This window comes from Acipenser ruthenus, chromosome 2, assembly GCF_902713425.1.
Source record: "Acipenser ruthenus chromosome 2, fAciRut3.2 maternal haplotype, whole genome shotgun sequence".
Taxonomy (NCBI): Eukaryota; Metazoa; Chordata; class Actinopteri; order Acipenseriformes; family Acipenseridae; genus Acipenser; species Acipenser ruthenus.
The window spans coordinates 103,768,972-103,787,635 of record NC_081190.1 but is presented as its reverse complement, the minus strand read 5'-3'; the positions used below and the strand labels follow the sequence as shown (position 1 = coordinate 103,787,635).

Genomic DNA, 18,664 nt, shown 5'->3' with positions numbered 1-18,664 from the left:
TTTTAAAATGTGTTTGAACTCTATATTTACTTTCAAGACTTTGAGCTCATGTTCTCATTTTTTTAAAATATTTATGTTTGAATATTGTAGTGCAAAAACACAGAACCCATCGCTGTTTTTCAAAGGTTACTTTATTGGTGCCTCTTTCAGATTATTATAATTTATAGCGCCATTTTACCATGTCTTGCAAGTTGTTACACGTCATAAAGCCCAAAAACTAACTTTTTGTTGTAAATGTTTGAATTAACCCCTCCCAAGAACACCTAAATGGAACGTGAACCCATTTAAAAAAAACAAAGGTTTCCACAGAACCACAGAATCTGCTGTACCCCTGTGGTGTTTTTCTAACAAGTGATGCCGCTTCGGTGTAATATGATCTTTACCCGTATTTCATTGAAAACGCGGCCATTTTTTAGGGAAAGGTTATTTCACTGGAGGCATTCTTTCCACAGTAATTAAAACGTAGAGTGCATTCTAGCGAGTGCCACATCACAATGCATATTGGATACAAACGGACCAAAATGAATTCGCTTGTGTTAGTTATATTACTTTTTTCACTAGTTCCAATAGTTTGGTGTTATCCAGCACGCTGTGAAGAAGAAGACGCACTTTTAGGTAAGATTTAGTTATTTATTTATTTATTTATTTATTTATTTATTTAGCGTGTTCCTAAGACTTTACTGCGTGGCCAGTGGTTAGTTTCAGCTAAACTTCATGTTGAAAACGGCGTTCTGCAGCTGTTGATCTGCTATAGCTAAATGCACACACAACCTGCATAAATAACCATGTCAAGTATTTCATTTGTGGAGTAGTTGTCGGGATAATAAATGGCATAGAAGTAAAAGTGCTATTTTACTTCTGTTCAGTGTTTTGTGTTTGTTTACCAGTTGTTTCTTCAAGGACATCTTTGAGTGGTGTTAGTTACACATCTTTAAATACATAATTGTAAGAGGTAATTAATCTGGCAGTTCTGTAAACTTCATCAGTCTGCGTGTTGCTTAAGGTAATAATAATGCACGTAACAGAAACACACTTAAACGTTGGACGCTTTATTCAGACCCTATATTACAATACCGCATAGTCCCCCCCCCCCCCCCCCACCCCTTTAAAATGCATATTTCTATTTAACATTATAATACTTTTTTTGGACAAGTTTAATAAGCACAGCACTTAAACTTTAATTTAACAAATTAGTTTTCAAGTTTTTGGTTTTGTCAACAATTTAAGTTTCAGACCTTAACACATTAGAAGATGGTCTTGCCGGTTATTGGAATCTTACAAAAATAATATCTATGAAAAGGTTTTTATGATCTTTTGTACTATTGGCATACATTTCAAGTGAAAATATGTTACAAGTGAAGACATATGACAAGTAGGTAGCGTCATAAACCTCATAAATTATCATAACGATCTTAGCGTATGTTGCTGAACTGATATATTTTAATAGACGTAAATCAGGATCATGTAAAAGCGAAACATGCTGTGCACACGCAGCACAGTACTGTATGTACATCTTCTTGTGTGAGTCGCATGTATCGATTTCAGGAACGAGCAAACGAAGGAGGTTCCATTACCTTAGCAATAACTTTACTGCCATCTAGTGTATAAAGGGAGTTTAGCCTGTCAACTTGATTATTTTTATTTTTACCTTTTTATGTTGCTATGGTTGTGAATTACCATTTGTTTTCTCCCAAATATTACATGATTTTTATGTTAATTTCCTATTTTTGTTATAGGTCGCTGTAATGTTCCAGTGGCGGTAAAACGTAAGGAATTGTTTTCACCAATTTTTATGTGTTTTTATATTTTTTATACTAATTTTTTTGTCTTTTTTTAATAATAAAATGTACTTGACATGAATATGAAAAGTAATCAAAAAGTTTGCATGCATAATTATTGAAGTTCATTTTCCATGTGTGTTTGATAATTTAGGCTCTTGATAATGTTTCTTTGTAAGAAATAGTACAATTTATTCATTAGTGTGGTGGAAAGAAATCTCCGGGATGTGTACCTCCAATAAGATCAATGGTGAAACAGTCACACTGGGACAAAGACACCTTGCAATCATAGGCAGGATTATTTTTTTACAAACCATGAATATTAAATTAAGAGCTGACAAGTATGTTTTCATTGACTTCTAGTTAAATTAAGCAGTAACTATTTGCAAACTTAAACCTTTTCCTATCCCACTGTATCATATGATTTTAAGCACACTGCTCAAAATAGTGAAAGTACAAAAAGCTTAATAATTTTAGAGTATCAACCACAGAAAATTGGTTAAAAGGATTTTAAGTCCTTTTCAAAGAGAGTAGACAATGTAAGCAAATAGACAATAAGACTTTTGTGGTGATTAGAAAGTGTTTTTACAGGTAGCCTCTCCCCCAAATCCTGCTTATAAGAACATAAGAACATAAGAAAGTTTACAAACGAGAGGAGGCCATTCAGCCCATCTTGCTCGTTTGGTTGTTAGTAGCTTATTGATCCCAGAATCTCATCAAGCAGCTTCTTGAAGGATCCCAGGGTGTCAGCTTCAACAACATTACTGGGGAGTTGGTTCCAGACCCTCACAATTCTCTGTGTAAAAAAATGCCTCCTGTTTTCTGTTCTGAATGCCCCTTTATCTAATCTCCATTTATGACCCCTGGTCCTTTTTTCTTTTTTCAAGTCAAAGAAGTCCCCCGGGTTGACATTGTCTATACCTTTTAGGATTTTGAATGTTTGAATCAGATCGCCGCGTAGTCTTCTTTGTTCAAGACTGAATAGATTCAATTCTTTTAGCCTGTCTGCATACGACATGCCTTTTAAACCTGGGATAATTCTGGTTGCTCTTCTTTGCACTCTTTCTAGAGCAGCAATATCCTTTTTGTAACGAGGTGACCAGAACTTATGTTTGCAAGGTTATAACTTATAAATGCAGCAGCAACAGTAATGATAGCTAATTTTGGCAGCAGTGTCTGCATATCAATTTGGATGTACACTTTCCACTGGGTGGCACAGTCCAGCAGCCCAGTCTAGCAGCAGCACATACATTGGCTGTGGTGCAGTGAGCACTGAAATGTGTTCAGCTCACTGTAATCAAAATTGATCATCACACCCTCATTTAGGGTGACAAGAAGTGTGTTAATGAATTAGATTTTTCTTAAAACATCTGCATTCCTGGTTCAGAACTGTTATTGCTTTTAACTCATTTAATAAAGGAGAGTTATTGTACCTCCACTGACTAGTATGGCAGATAATGTATAAGAGGAATTGAAAACTGTGAACATCCGGGTTTCTTGAGCTTACCAACCTCATTATAGATGAATGGACTGCCATACAATGTGTCACATTACATAAGTCAGGGGTACAATAAGCTGTGAAACACACATTATTGAATGTAGAACAGTTTATTTTAATTTTAAAAAGTTGTATTATTGCACTTTTGCAAGCAGACCCTCAGTGGTTAAATGTCAAGATCAGAGCCATATTGATTTTGTTTCTTACTAACTTATACTTTTTCTATTTGTACAGCAATCTGCACAGACATTGTCTTAGGTTATTGTGATGATATGCCCTACACTAAAACCATGTACCCCAACTTGCTGGACAATAAAAACCGAGAGGCGGTAGAAACAGGTCCTGAGTATGTTCTCCTGAGTGTCTTACACACCTTACTCAAAGGGGAATGTACTCCCGACCTCAGGATGCTGGGATGCTCCATCATTGCTCCTCGGTGCGAAATGAACAAGATTCTGAAGCCTTGCAGGAGTTCCTGTGAAATGCTGAAGAAAAACTGCATGCACGCCTTTGAGACCATTGAGATGGCATGGCCGTACTTTCTGGACTGTGATCGTTTCTTTGTTGGTGAAGAGGAAGGATGTTACGACCCGTTGGAAAGTCTCAGAGGTATGTTTGTTTGCTGTTTGTCTTTTTTATTCACAGGTACAAACAAAACAGGTAAACACAACACAGATGGGTAGGAGTCAAGTAAAAATATAATTTCTATCAAGTTTTTGTAATGACCTGCAAAAGTAATGTAAAAGAAAGGTCTTGTCTTTAATATAGCCTTAGAAAATTGAACTAATTTATTACCTTTATAAAAATATTATCCTAGCATGACCCAATAGAAATGTAATATTCTCACCCAAAGCTATTGGTTTGCATCACCTTGCAGTTATGGATCTGTGGGTGACCTTCAGACACTTTAGGGTATCCTGCTGTAGGTCTCATCTCAATCTGTTGATTTATCAGAGCTTCATTTGATTTAAATGAGTAACTTTTAAATAGAGTAGATTTTAGAGGGATTTGATTTGCTTAATGCATTACTATAGTGATAACCAAACAATGACGTTTATTACGTCTAGCATAAAAATAGATATTTCCAGGACTGATGATTATCAAAACTACCCTCCAACACTACCTTGGAAACCTTTGGTTCCTGTTGTACAATAATGAAACAGAAGGCTGTGTCATCATCCGAGCTCCTAAAACTACAAGCCATTAAAGGGTACATAAGGACCTTTTTATTTTATTGTGTTACATGTCCCCATGTGTTGCTACAACTGTTTACGTAAGATGTGTGTATTGCTTTAATTAATTAATTTATTTTTTTTACATTTTTAACACTTTTTTAAACTTTTAAATTGCATTCCCTGCATCAAGATGGCTTCCCATGTACCCGCATGGACCTCTCAGAACTACATAAAAATAAAACAATACACACACCTTACATAAACAGTTATAGCAACACATGGGAACAAGTAACACAATACAATAAAAATGTCCTTATGTATCCTTTAAGTTTGTTTTTATATCGTACAGCTGAAGAAAATTGTTTTACAGTATGTAAATACAGTATGTGGATTTGCTGTATTTATAGAAGGCCCTATTCACAAAGCTGAAATATTTATTAAATATAGATTTGTGCTAGTTTAGTTGTATTAAGTAGCAGACTTTATCAACTGTACTGTATGTTATAGTTCTGTGATTAGAAAACTGGCATAAGAACATAAGAACTGGCTTTGAGAAATAATTATTTGTGTATAGGGCACATTGGGGCATTGTGTTATGAATGTTATTACATTTATTTGCATGATAATGTATTATTATTATTATTTATTTCTTAGCAGACGCCCTTATCTAGGGCGACCTACAATCGTAAGCAAATACATTTCAAGTGTTACAATACAAGTAATACAATAAGAGCAAGAAATACAATAACTTTTGTTCAAGCAAAGTACAAGTGTGACAAACCACAATTCAATAATACAGCAGATAATAGTGATAGTTACATCAGGATATGATTAAATAGTGATAGTTACATCAGGATGTGATTAAATACAAAGTACTACAGGTTAAACACTTGGCAGATTACAGTATTCTGAAGTACAGGATTAAGTGCAGTAAAATAGGGGGCAGATAAGAGCAAGATAAAGCACATCTAAATGAAGGGTGATAGTGTCCCAGGATACAAACAGAGGAGTTCTACAGGTGCTGTTTGAAGAGGTGAGTCTTAAGGAGGCGCCGGAATGTGGTCAGGGACTGGGCAGTCCTGACATCTGTAGGAAGGTCGTTCCACCACTGCGGAGCAAGGGTGGAGAAGGAGCGGGCTCTGGAGGCAGGGGAGCGTAGCGGAGGTAGAGCCAGTCTTCTAGTGCAGGCGGAGCGGAGAGATCAAGTGGGGGTGTAGGGAGAGATGAGGGTCTGGAGGTAGCTGGGTGCAGTCTGGTCAAGACATCTGTAGGCTAGTACAAGAGTCTTGAACTGGATGCGAGCGGTGATCGGGAGCCAGTGGAGAGAGCGGAGTAGTGGAGTAGCGTGGGCGAAGCGAGGCAGAGAAGAACACCAGGCGGGCAGCAGAGTTCTGGATGAGCTGGAGCGGACGGGTGGCGGACGCAGGGAGGCCAGCCAGGAGGGAGTTGCAGTAGTCTAGGCGGGAGAGTACCAGGGCCTGGACCAGGAGCTGGGTAGCATAGTTGGTGAGGAAGGGTCGGATTCTTCGGATGTAACAGTGTAACAAACAATGTAAGTAGTTTGTTAAGAAACACAGTAAAAAATAGGGGTTACAAGGCACTGATCTCAAGTAAGGCACTGTTTAAGATTAAAAACATGAAAAAGTAAATGTCTTTTTTTTGTTTTTCCTAACAGGCAGACATGAGTTTGTGGTTGATAACTCTGCTCCTGAGCAACTTTCGACTATTATTCAGTTCACATACCATTCACACTCACAGATGACAAACATTTTAAAAAAGACAGCTGCAAAATGCTCAGATATTTCAAGAACATACAGCATCGGCCGCAGCTTTGAAGGAAAAGATCTTATTGTGATTGAATTTTCTAATAACCCTGGGCAACACGAGTTACGTAAGTATTATTATTATTATTATTTATTTCTTAGCAGACGCCCTTATCCAGGGCGACTTACAATTGCAAGCAAATACAAAATACATTCAAGTGTTACAATACAAGTAATACAATAAGAGCAAGAAATACAATAATTTTTTGTTCAAGTGTGACAAACCACAATTCAATAATACAGCAGATAATAGTGATAGTTACATCAGGATATGATTAAATAGTGATAGTTACATCAGGATGTGATTAAATACAAAGTACTACAGGTTAAACACTTGGCAGATTACAGTATTCTGAAGTACAGGATTAAATGCAGTAAAATAGGGGGCAGATAAGAGCAAAATAAAGCACATTTGAATGAAGGGTGATAACAAGTAATTGTTTTCATACCTTTATACTGTATATACAGAGGAAGCTGGGCTCTTATTGTGAAAGCGTGATCCTTTAAACATTACAACAATAACTACGACCACCTATAGATCAGACTGTGATTTGATTGAGATTGCTGTAAGCCGATGACTTTTATTCTGTTTCTGGTGTAATATGTTGATATTTCAATGTGCAGCAGTGAGACCAACACACATATGAAGTACTTTTAAATGAAAACTAAAACGCTTTATGTGTTTTTACTCCGGGTTGTTTTCATTTATTTATTCCCATCAGCATATAAATTGTGGTCTATGTTCTACTCAAAGACATGTGTTACAAGGTTTTACCTAATGCAGCAAGTCATACCAGTGTGAGCATATTTTAATAGATCTTTAACTTTTACTTTTAATAGCCAGTGGGAGGTTGTTGTTTTTAATAGTTTGGGAAGGACTTTGTTATATGTGTGTTCTGTTCTCACACCATTATGAAGGTGCAATTAGATTTTCAATCCAATAAGTGGTTTAAAAGTAGAACCAAAGAACACCCAAACAAACATCTGTACAAAAACGTGTATGCACTTTTAGGGTTAATCTTCCCGTTTTCTCGATTATAAAGAACTCTGAGTTGACAGTCGTTACATTGACAGTTTCAAGCTGTGAATCTGTTTCCACTGCACGTCTCATGAAGCAAACAGCACTGTTGATGCTTAAAGCCTGTCAAAAACAAGTTTCTATAATTGAGAGGATCGTCTGACAGCTTGAAATCAGTTTCTTTTCTTAATTTGCCCACCCCTGTAAATGAGAGACATTCTCCTTTACTCCTTTTGAGCTTGACTGGAAACTATGTTAGAGAGTACAGCAAGTGTAATAACATTGATTTGGACGATTGTACATTTAGTGGCCTTGTGTTAAATGTAAATAATTGAACTAAAATATACATTTCTACTGAATGCCAGTGAACTAATTGTCCATTTAGGATTAATTGCGTTATTTCAGTGTGAACACCCTCACTTATAAAAGTTACAAATAAAAAAGAGGTCTACAAAGCCATGGTAGCACATTGAGACAAACTAGTCCAAATGTTTTGTTTCTTTTTATATTACATATTCTGCCATTGAGGGCTTACTAATTATGGATGAACGACATAGGTACTGTATTAACACAACACTGATCCCAATCAAGCACCTGGGTGGTACACGTTTCTTTCTGACCATTGTGTATGTTCTGCAATATTCAACAGCTAATAAACCGCAGAATATACAGCAACAGTAAGTTGTTATTAATTTTACATCGTAATGCTGGTCTTGTATAATGTCAGGTTTTCCATACAGGTATGTATATATAATTGATAGACTCGAGCTAGAGAGTATTCAAAGAAAGAATCTAGATTGGGAGAACTATAGTATGTAAATAAGGTGATAGTGTTTGGCTTGTTTTTGGTAAAATAAAATAAATAATAAAAAGTAATTGGTTACAGTGAGCTGTATTTCACAAAGCAAATCTAGTAATAGAAATCATCTGTAGAGAATATTCTACGAAGCACGGGTCATTCCATCTTGACTGTAAATTAACAGCGTGTGTGCTTGTTTCTTCCGGCAGTTGAGCCTGAAGTTAAATACGTTGGCAATATGCATGGAAACGAAGTGATGGGACGGGAGCTGCTGATATACCTCGCACAGTATTTGTGTTCTGAGTATCTGCTGGGAAATCAAAGGATCCAGACCTTGATCAACACCACCAGAATCCACCTGTTAACCTCAATGAACCCTGATGGATATGATGTGGCAGCTTCAGAAATAGGGGATACCGATGAACAGGAAGATGCTGAAGTAAATATCAGTCCCCAAGAAACACTGCATAATCTCTGGAACTTTTCTGATTCAGCCCCCCCTCCAGATTACATGTGTCATTATAAATATTGCAGTTGAATTTGATTACATTATGAGATACAAACAGGCCTAGCATACCATAATAATAATAATAATAATAAATATCATTTTTGGTAACACTTTAATTTATGGATCCGCTATAAGTGGTTATAAAGAATAGCAAAAACAAAATAATGGCAAAATGTATAATAACTGTATTGCAACAACAAAGCAACCCCATACACAGATAGACAGACAGACAGACAGACAGGCATAGAAAGACAAACAGACCTGAAAAGACAGGCACACTATATCTGTTTATAAACAATAGTGTAAAAAACAATGACAAAAGTGTATAATAATACTCTTATTAGTTCTAATCATTATATACTTGTCAATAGCATGATTAATTACATGTTTATAGATTGTTTATAATCACTTATTTCGGATCCCTGAATTACCTCATTTTTAACTTAGTTATTCTAGTATTGGACAAATACATGTACAAAAAAGTATTTTAAAATTCAGATGCAATACAATTTAATGTCATATCTGGCAGCGGGGAAGGCCTTACAAAAATTCTAACTAACTTCACTCACTTGTTTTTTCTTACTGATTAGTTATTTTCTACTAGTTTTCGATGTTCTTTTTAACCTTTAAAAAAAAAAGTGGTCACCACGTAATGAAAAATATACAAACAAATATAGTTTCAGTTCTCAACTGGTGTTGTTTTTAATCAGAAATGATATAGAATATACATTTAAACATATTCATAGAATGTATTTTTTTATCTCCCTTTTAAGGTGATTATTCTGGGTTCTGTTGTCCACGATTCAGATGTAGTGTAGACAAGTCTATGTGGTGTCTATACTTACAGGCATCCTGTCTATACCACAGCTCTGAGGGATGTTTGACTGGGTGCTGTATTTTTTTAAAATGTTATTTAATATACCCATTAGAAATAATTTAGAGAACATCTCAATATTGGAGCAACAGAATTAATTCAAAATCATAAAAGTTTTGTACCAATAATTTAAAAAAAAAATCCTTTGATTGCAAAAGATGATATGGAAGTTAAACTGTAAATTGGTTATTTGTGGAGCAGGTAACACAGTAAAATAATTCAAAAAGATTTTCCATTGGTAAAAACAACCCAATCACCACCACCAGTAAGACATTTTTCACTGTACATTTTTTAGGGTTAGATTCCTTTAGTCCCCCTCCAGGGTCTGAGCCTCACAGATCCTGGGATGCTGGCATCTTTTGAGCACAGTGGCTTTTCTTGCTGTTCCAACCTCATGTGGTTCCGAAGTAAATACTATTAACCACTGAACAATTCAGCAGCTAACATTATTTTCTACTGAATTGCAACACACTAACTAATATGTACTTCTTTTATAACAAAGCTTATCATTACATGAACATTTTAGGCCCCTAGATACAATGAACGGACAAGTGGAAGAGCAAATGGGCAAAACATTGACCTGAATAGAAATTTTCCAGACCTCACCTCCATTGTTTACCAGAGACGAAGGAACAAAGGATTCCGTACGGACCACATTCCAATTCCAGACTCTTACTGGTTTGGTAAGGTAGGAATTCCCCAATAATATTCTTTATAAAAAAAAAAATTGAGGACATGCAAGTTATGTATAACAGAATCAAATGGATTTTCAAACATAGTAAAGCAAAACCTACTATATATGATTGCATATATTATACAAATGGTGTGTATATGTGAAGATCCTGTTTCTCAACCAGTTTCTATCACAATTAACACAGTTTCACAATTACTGAATTTGATGACAATCACAAAACTAAAATGCCATTATGGACCCCACACTATGTAATACAATTTGAATTGCTGTTGGCAAAATGTTGATTGTATGCAACAGATTTAGCATTCTCTGGAGAAAGACAAGAAAGAAGCTGAAAAGACATTTCCATCGTAAGAGTTTTTTGGAAAGACCTGAACACATACAATCTAGTGTTAACGTTCAATTTTACATAAAGGCTTTATGTACAGATGGCATTGTCAGGCTGTGCCTCTGTCTGTAACCACCAGTTGTGTCTGTGTCTGAATAGCAGAGCACATTATTTCAAGAGCATAGCAGCACTCCAGGGTGAACTCTTGGTTTTCTCAAACACATTTCAATGCTGTTTTCTATTTTAAACTCATTTTCGTTGATTGCTCATATCTGGGGAAAACATTCACCTCCTCAATGTTGTGTGCCAATAAGTGTAAGTGCTAGTAAAGTTTGTGATTTTGTCAAAATGAATACGTGTAATATTTATGGTTTCATTCTGGAATCTGGTTATTTATTTTACAGTTTTACTTTGTGAGCTGTTTGTTCGAAATAAAAGTTCAATATCAAAATAATGTTTTCATCTATTCCTGAAAACCGTTGCTGAAAGTGGTTCATACATATTTCTAGGTATAAATGTTTTAAAATCAACTCAATACCTACTTTGATCTGGAGATGCTTATCGAAATGGGAGTAAAACGCTGATAAGGCTTAATACCCAAGCAGCTCCTGTTTTATCTGCATTTTCTTTATTCAATGCACATTTCCTACACAGAGATATAACATATATAATTAACATAGTTATTATGTGTTTTTATGATTTAGGGTTTTATGACAAGTGTATAATTAAGCTGCAAAGCTGGAATTTTGAACTGTTTTTTATCATGAAGTACTTTTAACCATACTATTTACTCCAACCTAAAGGTCTATTTTAAACTTTATCTTCTACGAATAAACAAATGTGAGTGGCAAGACTGATGGAAATTTACAGACTTAGAAAAACAATCTCTCTTTGCCAGTTGCATGCACATGCTTACCAAATTATGCAATCCTGTTTTCTTGAAATGGAAAAAAAACATGTTTTGAATAGTACAGAAAAAGGAACAATTTACCAATTTGTTTTAGAACACCTAAATGAAAAATATGCACTTTGATGTTTACCTTCTAAATTGGTACTTTATAACATCTTTTTGTATTCCTCTTCTTTATACTAAAATAAATGAACAAACTACAGTAAAACGTTGCTTTAAGGCCACCTCAGCATAAAGACCACCTCATAATTAAGGCTGCTTTTTCACAGTCGTGATTTGCTTCTGTTGCCAGCAGTGTAGAGAGCTTAGTTACACAAGCCTAACATTTCTAAATAGTCAGCCACTATATATTCTGCTAAATACCTTCCACATACAACAGTAAAAATTACTAAATACCTTCATGTATGTATAATTGGGCAGCAGTGTGGAGTAGTGGTTAGGGCTCTGGACTCTTGACCGGAGGGTCGTGGGTTCAATCCCCGGTGGGGACACTGCTGCTGTACCCTTGAGCAAGGTACTTTACCTAGATTGCTCCAGTAAAAATCCAACTGTATAAATGGGTAATTGTATGTAAAAATAATGTGATATCTTGTTACAATTGTAAGTCGCCCTGGATAAGGGCGTCAGCTAAGAAATAAATAATAATAATAATAATATAATCAAGTTAGAAGACAAAGCTGGTTAAACGATAATGTGTAAAAGGCACAGAATGGGTCTGAATGTTACTATGAGAACTATTTCGCACCACTTAATTTCATGATATTTTCCCCCATTGATTAACTGGCTAACACCACTTTCAATATTGAAATGTCTATTGTTACAATAGCAATAGGAATATGTCAAAACAAAGCTTAACAAAATATGTAACTAGTTCTATTTCATACAATGTTTTTATTTGATATATAAATCCACCAGACAACACTGCGTGCTTTCAGATACTCCATGTAGGGATTACAGAGGAATTATAAAATACTCTTAGAAATAAAGGTCAAATAAAATGTTTTAGATTATAGATGATTGCAGCTATAGTATTTATGTTCTGTCAGAGATCTGCTAATCTAAATACACACACAAAACTGCACATCATAAAATCAATGAATTGAAAAACTGTGTGAAAATGCATGCTGTACAATGGTATGAATTTTGTACAACACAGGTGGCTCCTGAGACGTATGCTGTTATGAAGTGGATACGGTCAATACCCTTCGTGTTGTCTGCCAGTTTACATGGAGGAGATTTGGTTGTTTCCTATCCTTATGATTTTTCAAGGCATCCAGAAGAAGAAAAGATGTTTTCTCCGACTCCTGATGAACAGGTAACGCATCCAGACCAACGTAAAGCAAAGATGTCAAATTTACACAAGGTCTCTACAGTTCCCATATGGAAAATGGACGGACCAGTAAAAAGAGTGGCTTTTTTGATGGCCTTTTACTTTCCCCAGGTGTTCAAGCTGTTAGCAAAGTCATATGCTGACCAACACCCTGTTATGCCTGATCAGTCACATGACAGATGCGGAGGGGAGTTCGCCAATACAAATGGCATTGTGAATGGAGCTCTTTGGTACAGCTTTGCAGGGGGTAAGTCAATGCAAGACTACAGTAAATGCATGACATAAAACCTTTTTAAATAAAATCCAATTTTTAACATGTGTTATTGCAAATTTAAAGACACGCCAGAATATAATCTCCTGGGTTTCAGGTCTAAATGGTATATTGTATACATACAGTGTTTATTGTTATTATTATTATTATTATTTATTTTTTAGCAGACGCCCTTATCCAGGGCGACTTACAATTGTTACAAGATATCACATTATTTTTACATACAATTACCCATTTATACAGTTGGGTTTTTACTGGAGCAATCTAGGTAAAGTACCTTGCTCAAGGGTACAGCAGCAGTGTCCCCCACAAGGGATTGAACCCACGACCCTCCGGTCAGAAGTCCAGAGCCCTAACCACTACTCCACACTGCTGCCACTGTGATATCTGTTGTTTTTTAAAACTGTTTCACTGTCTATTAGGAATGTCAGATTTTAACTACCTGCACACCAACTGTTTTGAGATAACTGTGGAACTGGGCTGTGATAAATTCCCCGGTGAAAGTGAACTTTACACAGGCTGGCAGGAAAACAAGGAGGCTCTTTTGACCTATATGGAGACGGTATGTAATTTTATGCCAATTACAAAAGCATACAGACTTATCCAATGAACACTGTCCCTCAAGAACTGTTGAGATAGATTAAAAAAAAATGCATGATCACTGATGTAGGTAATTTGTTGGTCTTTTTGTTCTACTCAATCCAGCAGATGCTGGGCGCGAACTGGCGACCCCACACACTGCAGACGAGCGTCTCAACCACTATGCAAAAAGAGCCGGGCTTGACCGCTTTCATGGTTTTAGAGCTTTTAAACTCATCTCATCTCACCGTCAGGGACAGAACCCGCAACAGCCGTGCAACACACCGCTCATTACATAACCCTACATATATATTTTCCTCAGGCTCGTCAAACTTGCACTGAAAAATCCCTGCCAAAGCATGGGAAAGGGACACATTGTTCAGAAATATTTCTAAAAGGGTTATGAGCCAGCAATCAGGCCTGGGTTAAAACCCTCCATAGATAGTTCCTGTGTCTTTTCTTGCATCAGTTAAGTAAGCAATTAAAAACATACAGGTTGCAATAACTCAGAGAAGACTTAACAAGAGCCAAATTGGTCAGTTTGCTGATAATTTTAGAAAGTTTTGAACAGTTTAGTTCTAATAACCATGACTGGGTGCAGGACAAGTGTTGCCCATTTTTCCAAACTTGGATGGATTAAAAAATAAAGGTTCCATTTATTTGTTGCAAACAACATTTTATAAATTTTTCAATGACGGGGAAAATAAAATGTCAAATCTTTTGACAGATGTGTAATGCAATGGTGTATTTGATTGACTCTAACCCTCAGACCTCTCTTCCTCACAAAGTATCCTTCTATCCACAAATATATTATTATACCCTTGTTAATAGTCATAAGATTTTAATATGTCACACAAGTGCAGCGGTAACCCAAATAATGTAATTTACTACCAATACAGAATGATTCGGGTGGGGATTTTTCACTAAAAACTGCCAAAACTGGTACAAAAATGGAAACCATTTTTCATAATGCTGTGCTGCTTTTTCAGGTGCATAGAGGAATAAAGGGAATAGTAAGGGATGAATCTGGTAAAGCTATCAAAGGAGCCCGCATCTCAGTAAGAGGAATACGACATGATGTGACCACAGGTAACTCTTCTATCCACAGTAAAAAACTCTGTAGGCTCCAGATACTTTTACAATAGCTGTTGCTATGAACATTTTATCCATTTGATTTACGCTGCATACATATGCATGTCACATATATCTGGAGAAGCAGTTATGATGAAACTTGGTTTGTCTATTCTTTAGTACAAGTAAGTATCTAGTATTAGAATCTGGAGTTATAGGGAGGGGTTTGCCTGTCTGTTATACAAATGTATTGCATGTATGTTACACTTTTTACATTAAGAACCAGATGTTTGTCTTGTCAAATAAGACAGATGTGCACATTGATATAGGTTATGTATTAAAGTTGTAATAATAGGTTTGTTATTTTCTGGCATATTGTCAGCATTTTTATAAAAATTCTAAAATCTATTTAAAAAGAGAGCGCAATGACAGACTACCACTTTTGGGTACTATTGGCAATTCATGGCATGGAATGTAAATTAATTGGGAGCAGGGAACAGTCTTTAGATAGAAGTATATCATTTGTACATTATACAGAAGTGCAGTAATTTTGCAAAATATTTTATTTTGTGCCTGTGTGTATATATGTATTTTTAAAATAATGTATCTGTTCTAAAGAGGTATTATTTAAACCCACCATAGTATAACAATAATAATACTACTATGACTACTACTAATAACAATAATCATAATAATAATAATAATAATAATAATAATAATAATAATAATAATAATAAATACAAGTTTTAGTCTAATTTTCAAGCTCACTCATGAATGGTCATGACGGCACTGTTTTTATTTTAAGGTATTTATTGTGCTTTTCTCTTCTTAGCTGAGGATGGAGACTACTGGAGGATATTACCCTCTGGAGTACATATAATCACGGCTTCTGCTGAAGGCTACTCGAAGGTCATGAAAAAGATTCATCTACCATCACGACTGATGAAAGCTGGGCGTGTGGATTTCATACTGAAGAGCGTGGTGGAGGAACCGGATCTATTTGTTAGTATTCCTCAGGACACCTATGATCGCTTCGATCCTTACAATAAGTTTGATGAGTATGGACGCAGTGGAAGCCGAGAGCCTGAGGAGGAGACACAGGAGAAGCCTTGGTGGTGGTCATACTTTGCCTTTCTAGGCAACAATCAACCAACCTGGCTTCTAAGGCGCAATTAAGTTTTAAGTGAATTTATGTCACATGCTGTTTCTTCCAGATTCGTAATAAGTATTTGCACACTGTTGCATCAAGCAATCATTGTCCACTAATAAATGCACATTTGAAAAGCTAAGAAGTTATTAAAATTCATCTTAGAGCTTAGAGCAAGGCTTTGACATATTGTTGATATAAAAAAGCAACAACAAACAAAGGGAATTGTAGTTTCTAACTTCCATTTGTATTTATTACTATTTGTTTAGTGTGGTTTTGCTAAATTAATATTTCAGAGAAGAAATAGAAATTAATCCATGAAAAAACTTCATGAATTATGTAACTAGGAATCAAAGTTAACATGAGGGTCGTTTTGAAAGAATACTGTAAATGTTTTATGAACTGGGTATGGTAGAGAAATGTTGTGCACAGGTAATGAATGCTTTTTGTTTTGACCTACAGTACATACACAAGGTTTGTGAATTAGCCCGCACATATGTGTTGTTTCCCACTGAAGAGTTTTACATAAAAAAACTAAAGCTAATTGTGCTGAAAGTTGGTTAGGGCATTCTTTAGCACAAACTATTGAGACTATCAGAATCTGGGGAGGTTCCTGTCCATCTGATTATACACTTACATTTTACATATAAAAGTATGCAGAGAATTGCTTATATAATGAAAGTAGCTTTGGACTTTTTACCACAAGTTATTGAGATTACGTCACACTTACACTTATATTATGCACATGTGTTGTATTTTGTTTTTACTAACATACATATTTAGTTTTTGCACACAGTGATTGTGTTGTGCTGTCTACAGTCAAAAATCGTTTTTTACAGTGTATATCAGGTCTGTATTTTTAGATAACAGCATATGCACTAGTGATGTCATTTTTATTTTATTTTAACTTTTTATTTTGTTTTTTATTACTATCATTTTATGATGTTAATTTGCTTTTCTTGTGTCAAGTGTGAATATTCTTAAAGTATGCATTATTATGCATTAAGTATATCAATGTCTATGATCGTTTGTTTTTTACACATTAAGTGCCTACACAAACAAAGTGTTACCAATAATAAAAACTTTATATATTCACATCACAGGATTCATTTATTTACTTATTTATTAAATCAGTAACTAAAAGAGAAACGTTTAGTACTTAATGTTTGCTGAATATGCATACATACAAGTCAACAAATACCACAAATGCCTCTTTAAGGAAGACACAAATTCTTTGTATCCCCTTGGCATTCATGGAATAAAAGCAGCCCAACAGAAATTAAAAATAAAGATTTAGAATTCAGAGGGGCTGGGGGCTGGAATCTGGCACCAAAAAATTAGGCAAGAGGAATATTACCAATCTGTAGTCATGGTGCCAACTTCTTTCGCACAAAACTCCAAAAAAGCTTTGATCCAGTAACACCTCTGAAGGCCCAGATGCAGTTTGCACCATTGTCAATGCCTCCTGTTGGGTCACTGAAGAGTCTCTACCAAGGAGTGACGGAAAGGAGGACACGGACAACATGCCCCACATGTTGACCTGTTCCTATCCAGTTTTAAATAACTTTAGCATAACAGAGACACAAGTGTTAAAGGGACTAGGAGCTCTTAAAATTCCCTGGGCCAGATGAAATCCTCCCAATAGTACTCAAAGAAATGAAAGAAGTTATTTACAAATCGCTAACCAAGATCATGCAATAGTCTCTTGACATGGGTTGTACCGACAGACTGGAGAATTGCAAACGTAATACCGATCCACAAAAAGGGAGACAAAACCGAACCAGGTAACTACAGACCAATAAGCCTGACTTCTATTATATATAATGTGACGAAGCTAGGCTTCGTCGCTTTAAGAAATGGCCGTCCGAGAGTAAAAACTACATGTCCCAGGAGCCTCTGTGGCAGAGACAGGGTGGGCGGGGACTCCTGGCTATATAAGGAGGCAAGCTGAGAGAGTCAAGGCAGTTCGTGGGAGGTTGCCGCAGGCAGGCTCCAGATTGCTTGGAATAAAACTGGAATACTGAAGCCTGTTGCAAGCTTGAAAAGGGTATGTGATTCAGGACTGCCGCTGTTTATGCAATTGTATTTATAGTTAAATCGGTGGGTGAATAAAATCGCTATTTCTGGTGGGAAAACGGGAAAGGCCGCCCTCTTCACATCCGGGAGTTCTGGTTCGGACATCTCGGCTACGTAGGAAGTGTCAGACCTTTTGGAGCAGTTCTACCCAAGGTTTCCTGATATTTACCTGAAGACAAACCACTCTGAGCTGTAATAAAAGGAATAAAAAGGGAATTGAAAAAGGGAAAAACAAGAAAACTGTATGTCTGTTGTGCTCGTGGTTGATTGAGACTCCACTCACCTTACAAAACCATTCATACTGCCCCTATTGGTGAACAGAGGATATACTTGCCTACAGACTCAAGCTGTTTGTTTGTTTCACTGCATAGAGAGGGACAAAGAAGAAAGTCAGTTAGGCCCGAACAGGGCTAAGTATATTATTTTGGTTTGTTTGTTTATTTTGTGTAAATAATAAACTTTCCTGGACCATACCGTCCTCTCTTTGAGAAACTGTCTGGATATCCAGTTTTTGGACACACCCACTTACTTATCTGTTACATATGGAAGCAATCTGGAGTCTGTTCCCTGTGGCAACCTCCCACGAACTGCCTTGACTCTCTCAGCTTGCCTCCTTATATATCCAGGAGTCCCCGCTCATCCTGTATCTGCCACGGAGGCTCCTGGGACATGTAGTTTTTACTCTTGTGCGGCCATTTCTTAAAGCGACGAAGCCTAGCTTCGTCACAGTAAACTTATGGAAACTATAATAAGATCCAAAATGGAAAATTACCTATATGGTAACA

The 18,664-nt window shown here is 36.2% G+C and overlaps 1 protein-coding gene across 1 annotated transcript; it reads left to right on the top strand.

Moving 5' to 3' along the window:
- The first annotated feature begins 417 nt into the window (after positions 1 to 417).
- LOC117408495 (carboxypeptidase Z-like) lies at positions 418 to 16,903 on the top strand. The gene is made up of 11 exons (XM_034013508.3): positions 418 to 615; positions 1,737 to 1,766; positions 3,511 to 3,885; positions 6,127 to 6,342; positions 8,301 to 8,530; positions 10,000 to 10,161; positions 12,562 to 12,720; positions 12,847 to 12,982; positions 13,429 to 13,568; positions 14,575 to 14,674; positions 15,489 to 16,903. The coding sequence occupies exons 1-11, from the start codon at positions 495 to 497 to the stop codon at positions 15,830 to 15,832; spliced, it is 2,013 nt and encodes a 670-aa protein (XP_033869399.1). The 5' UTR covers positions 418 to 494; the 3' UTR covers positions 15,833 to 16,903.
- Positions 16,904 to 18,664: the final 1,761 nt, after the last annotated feature.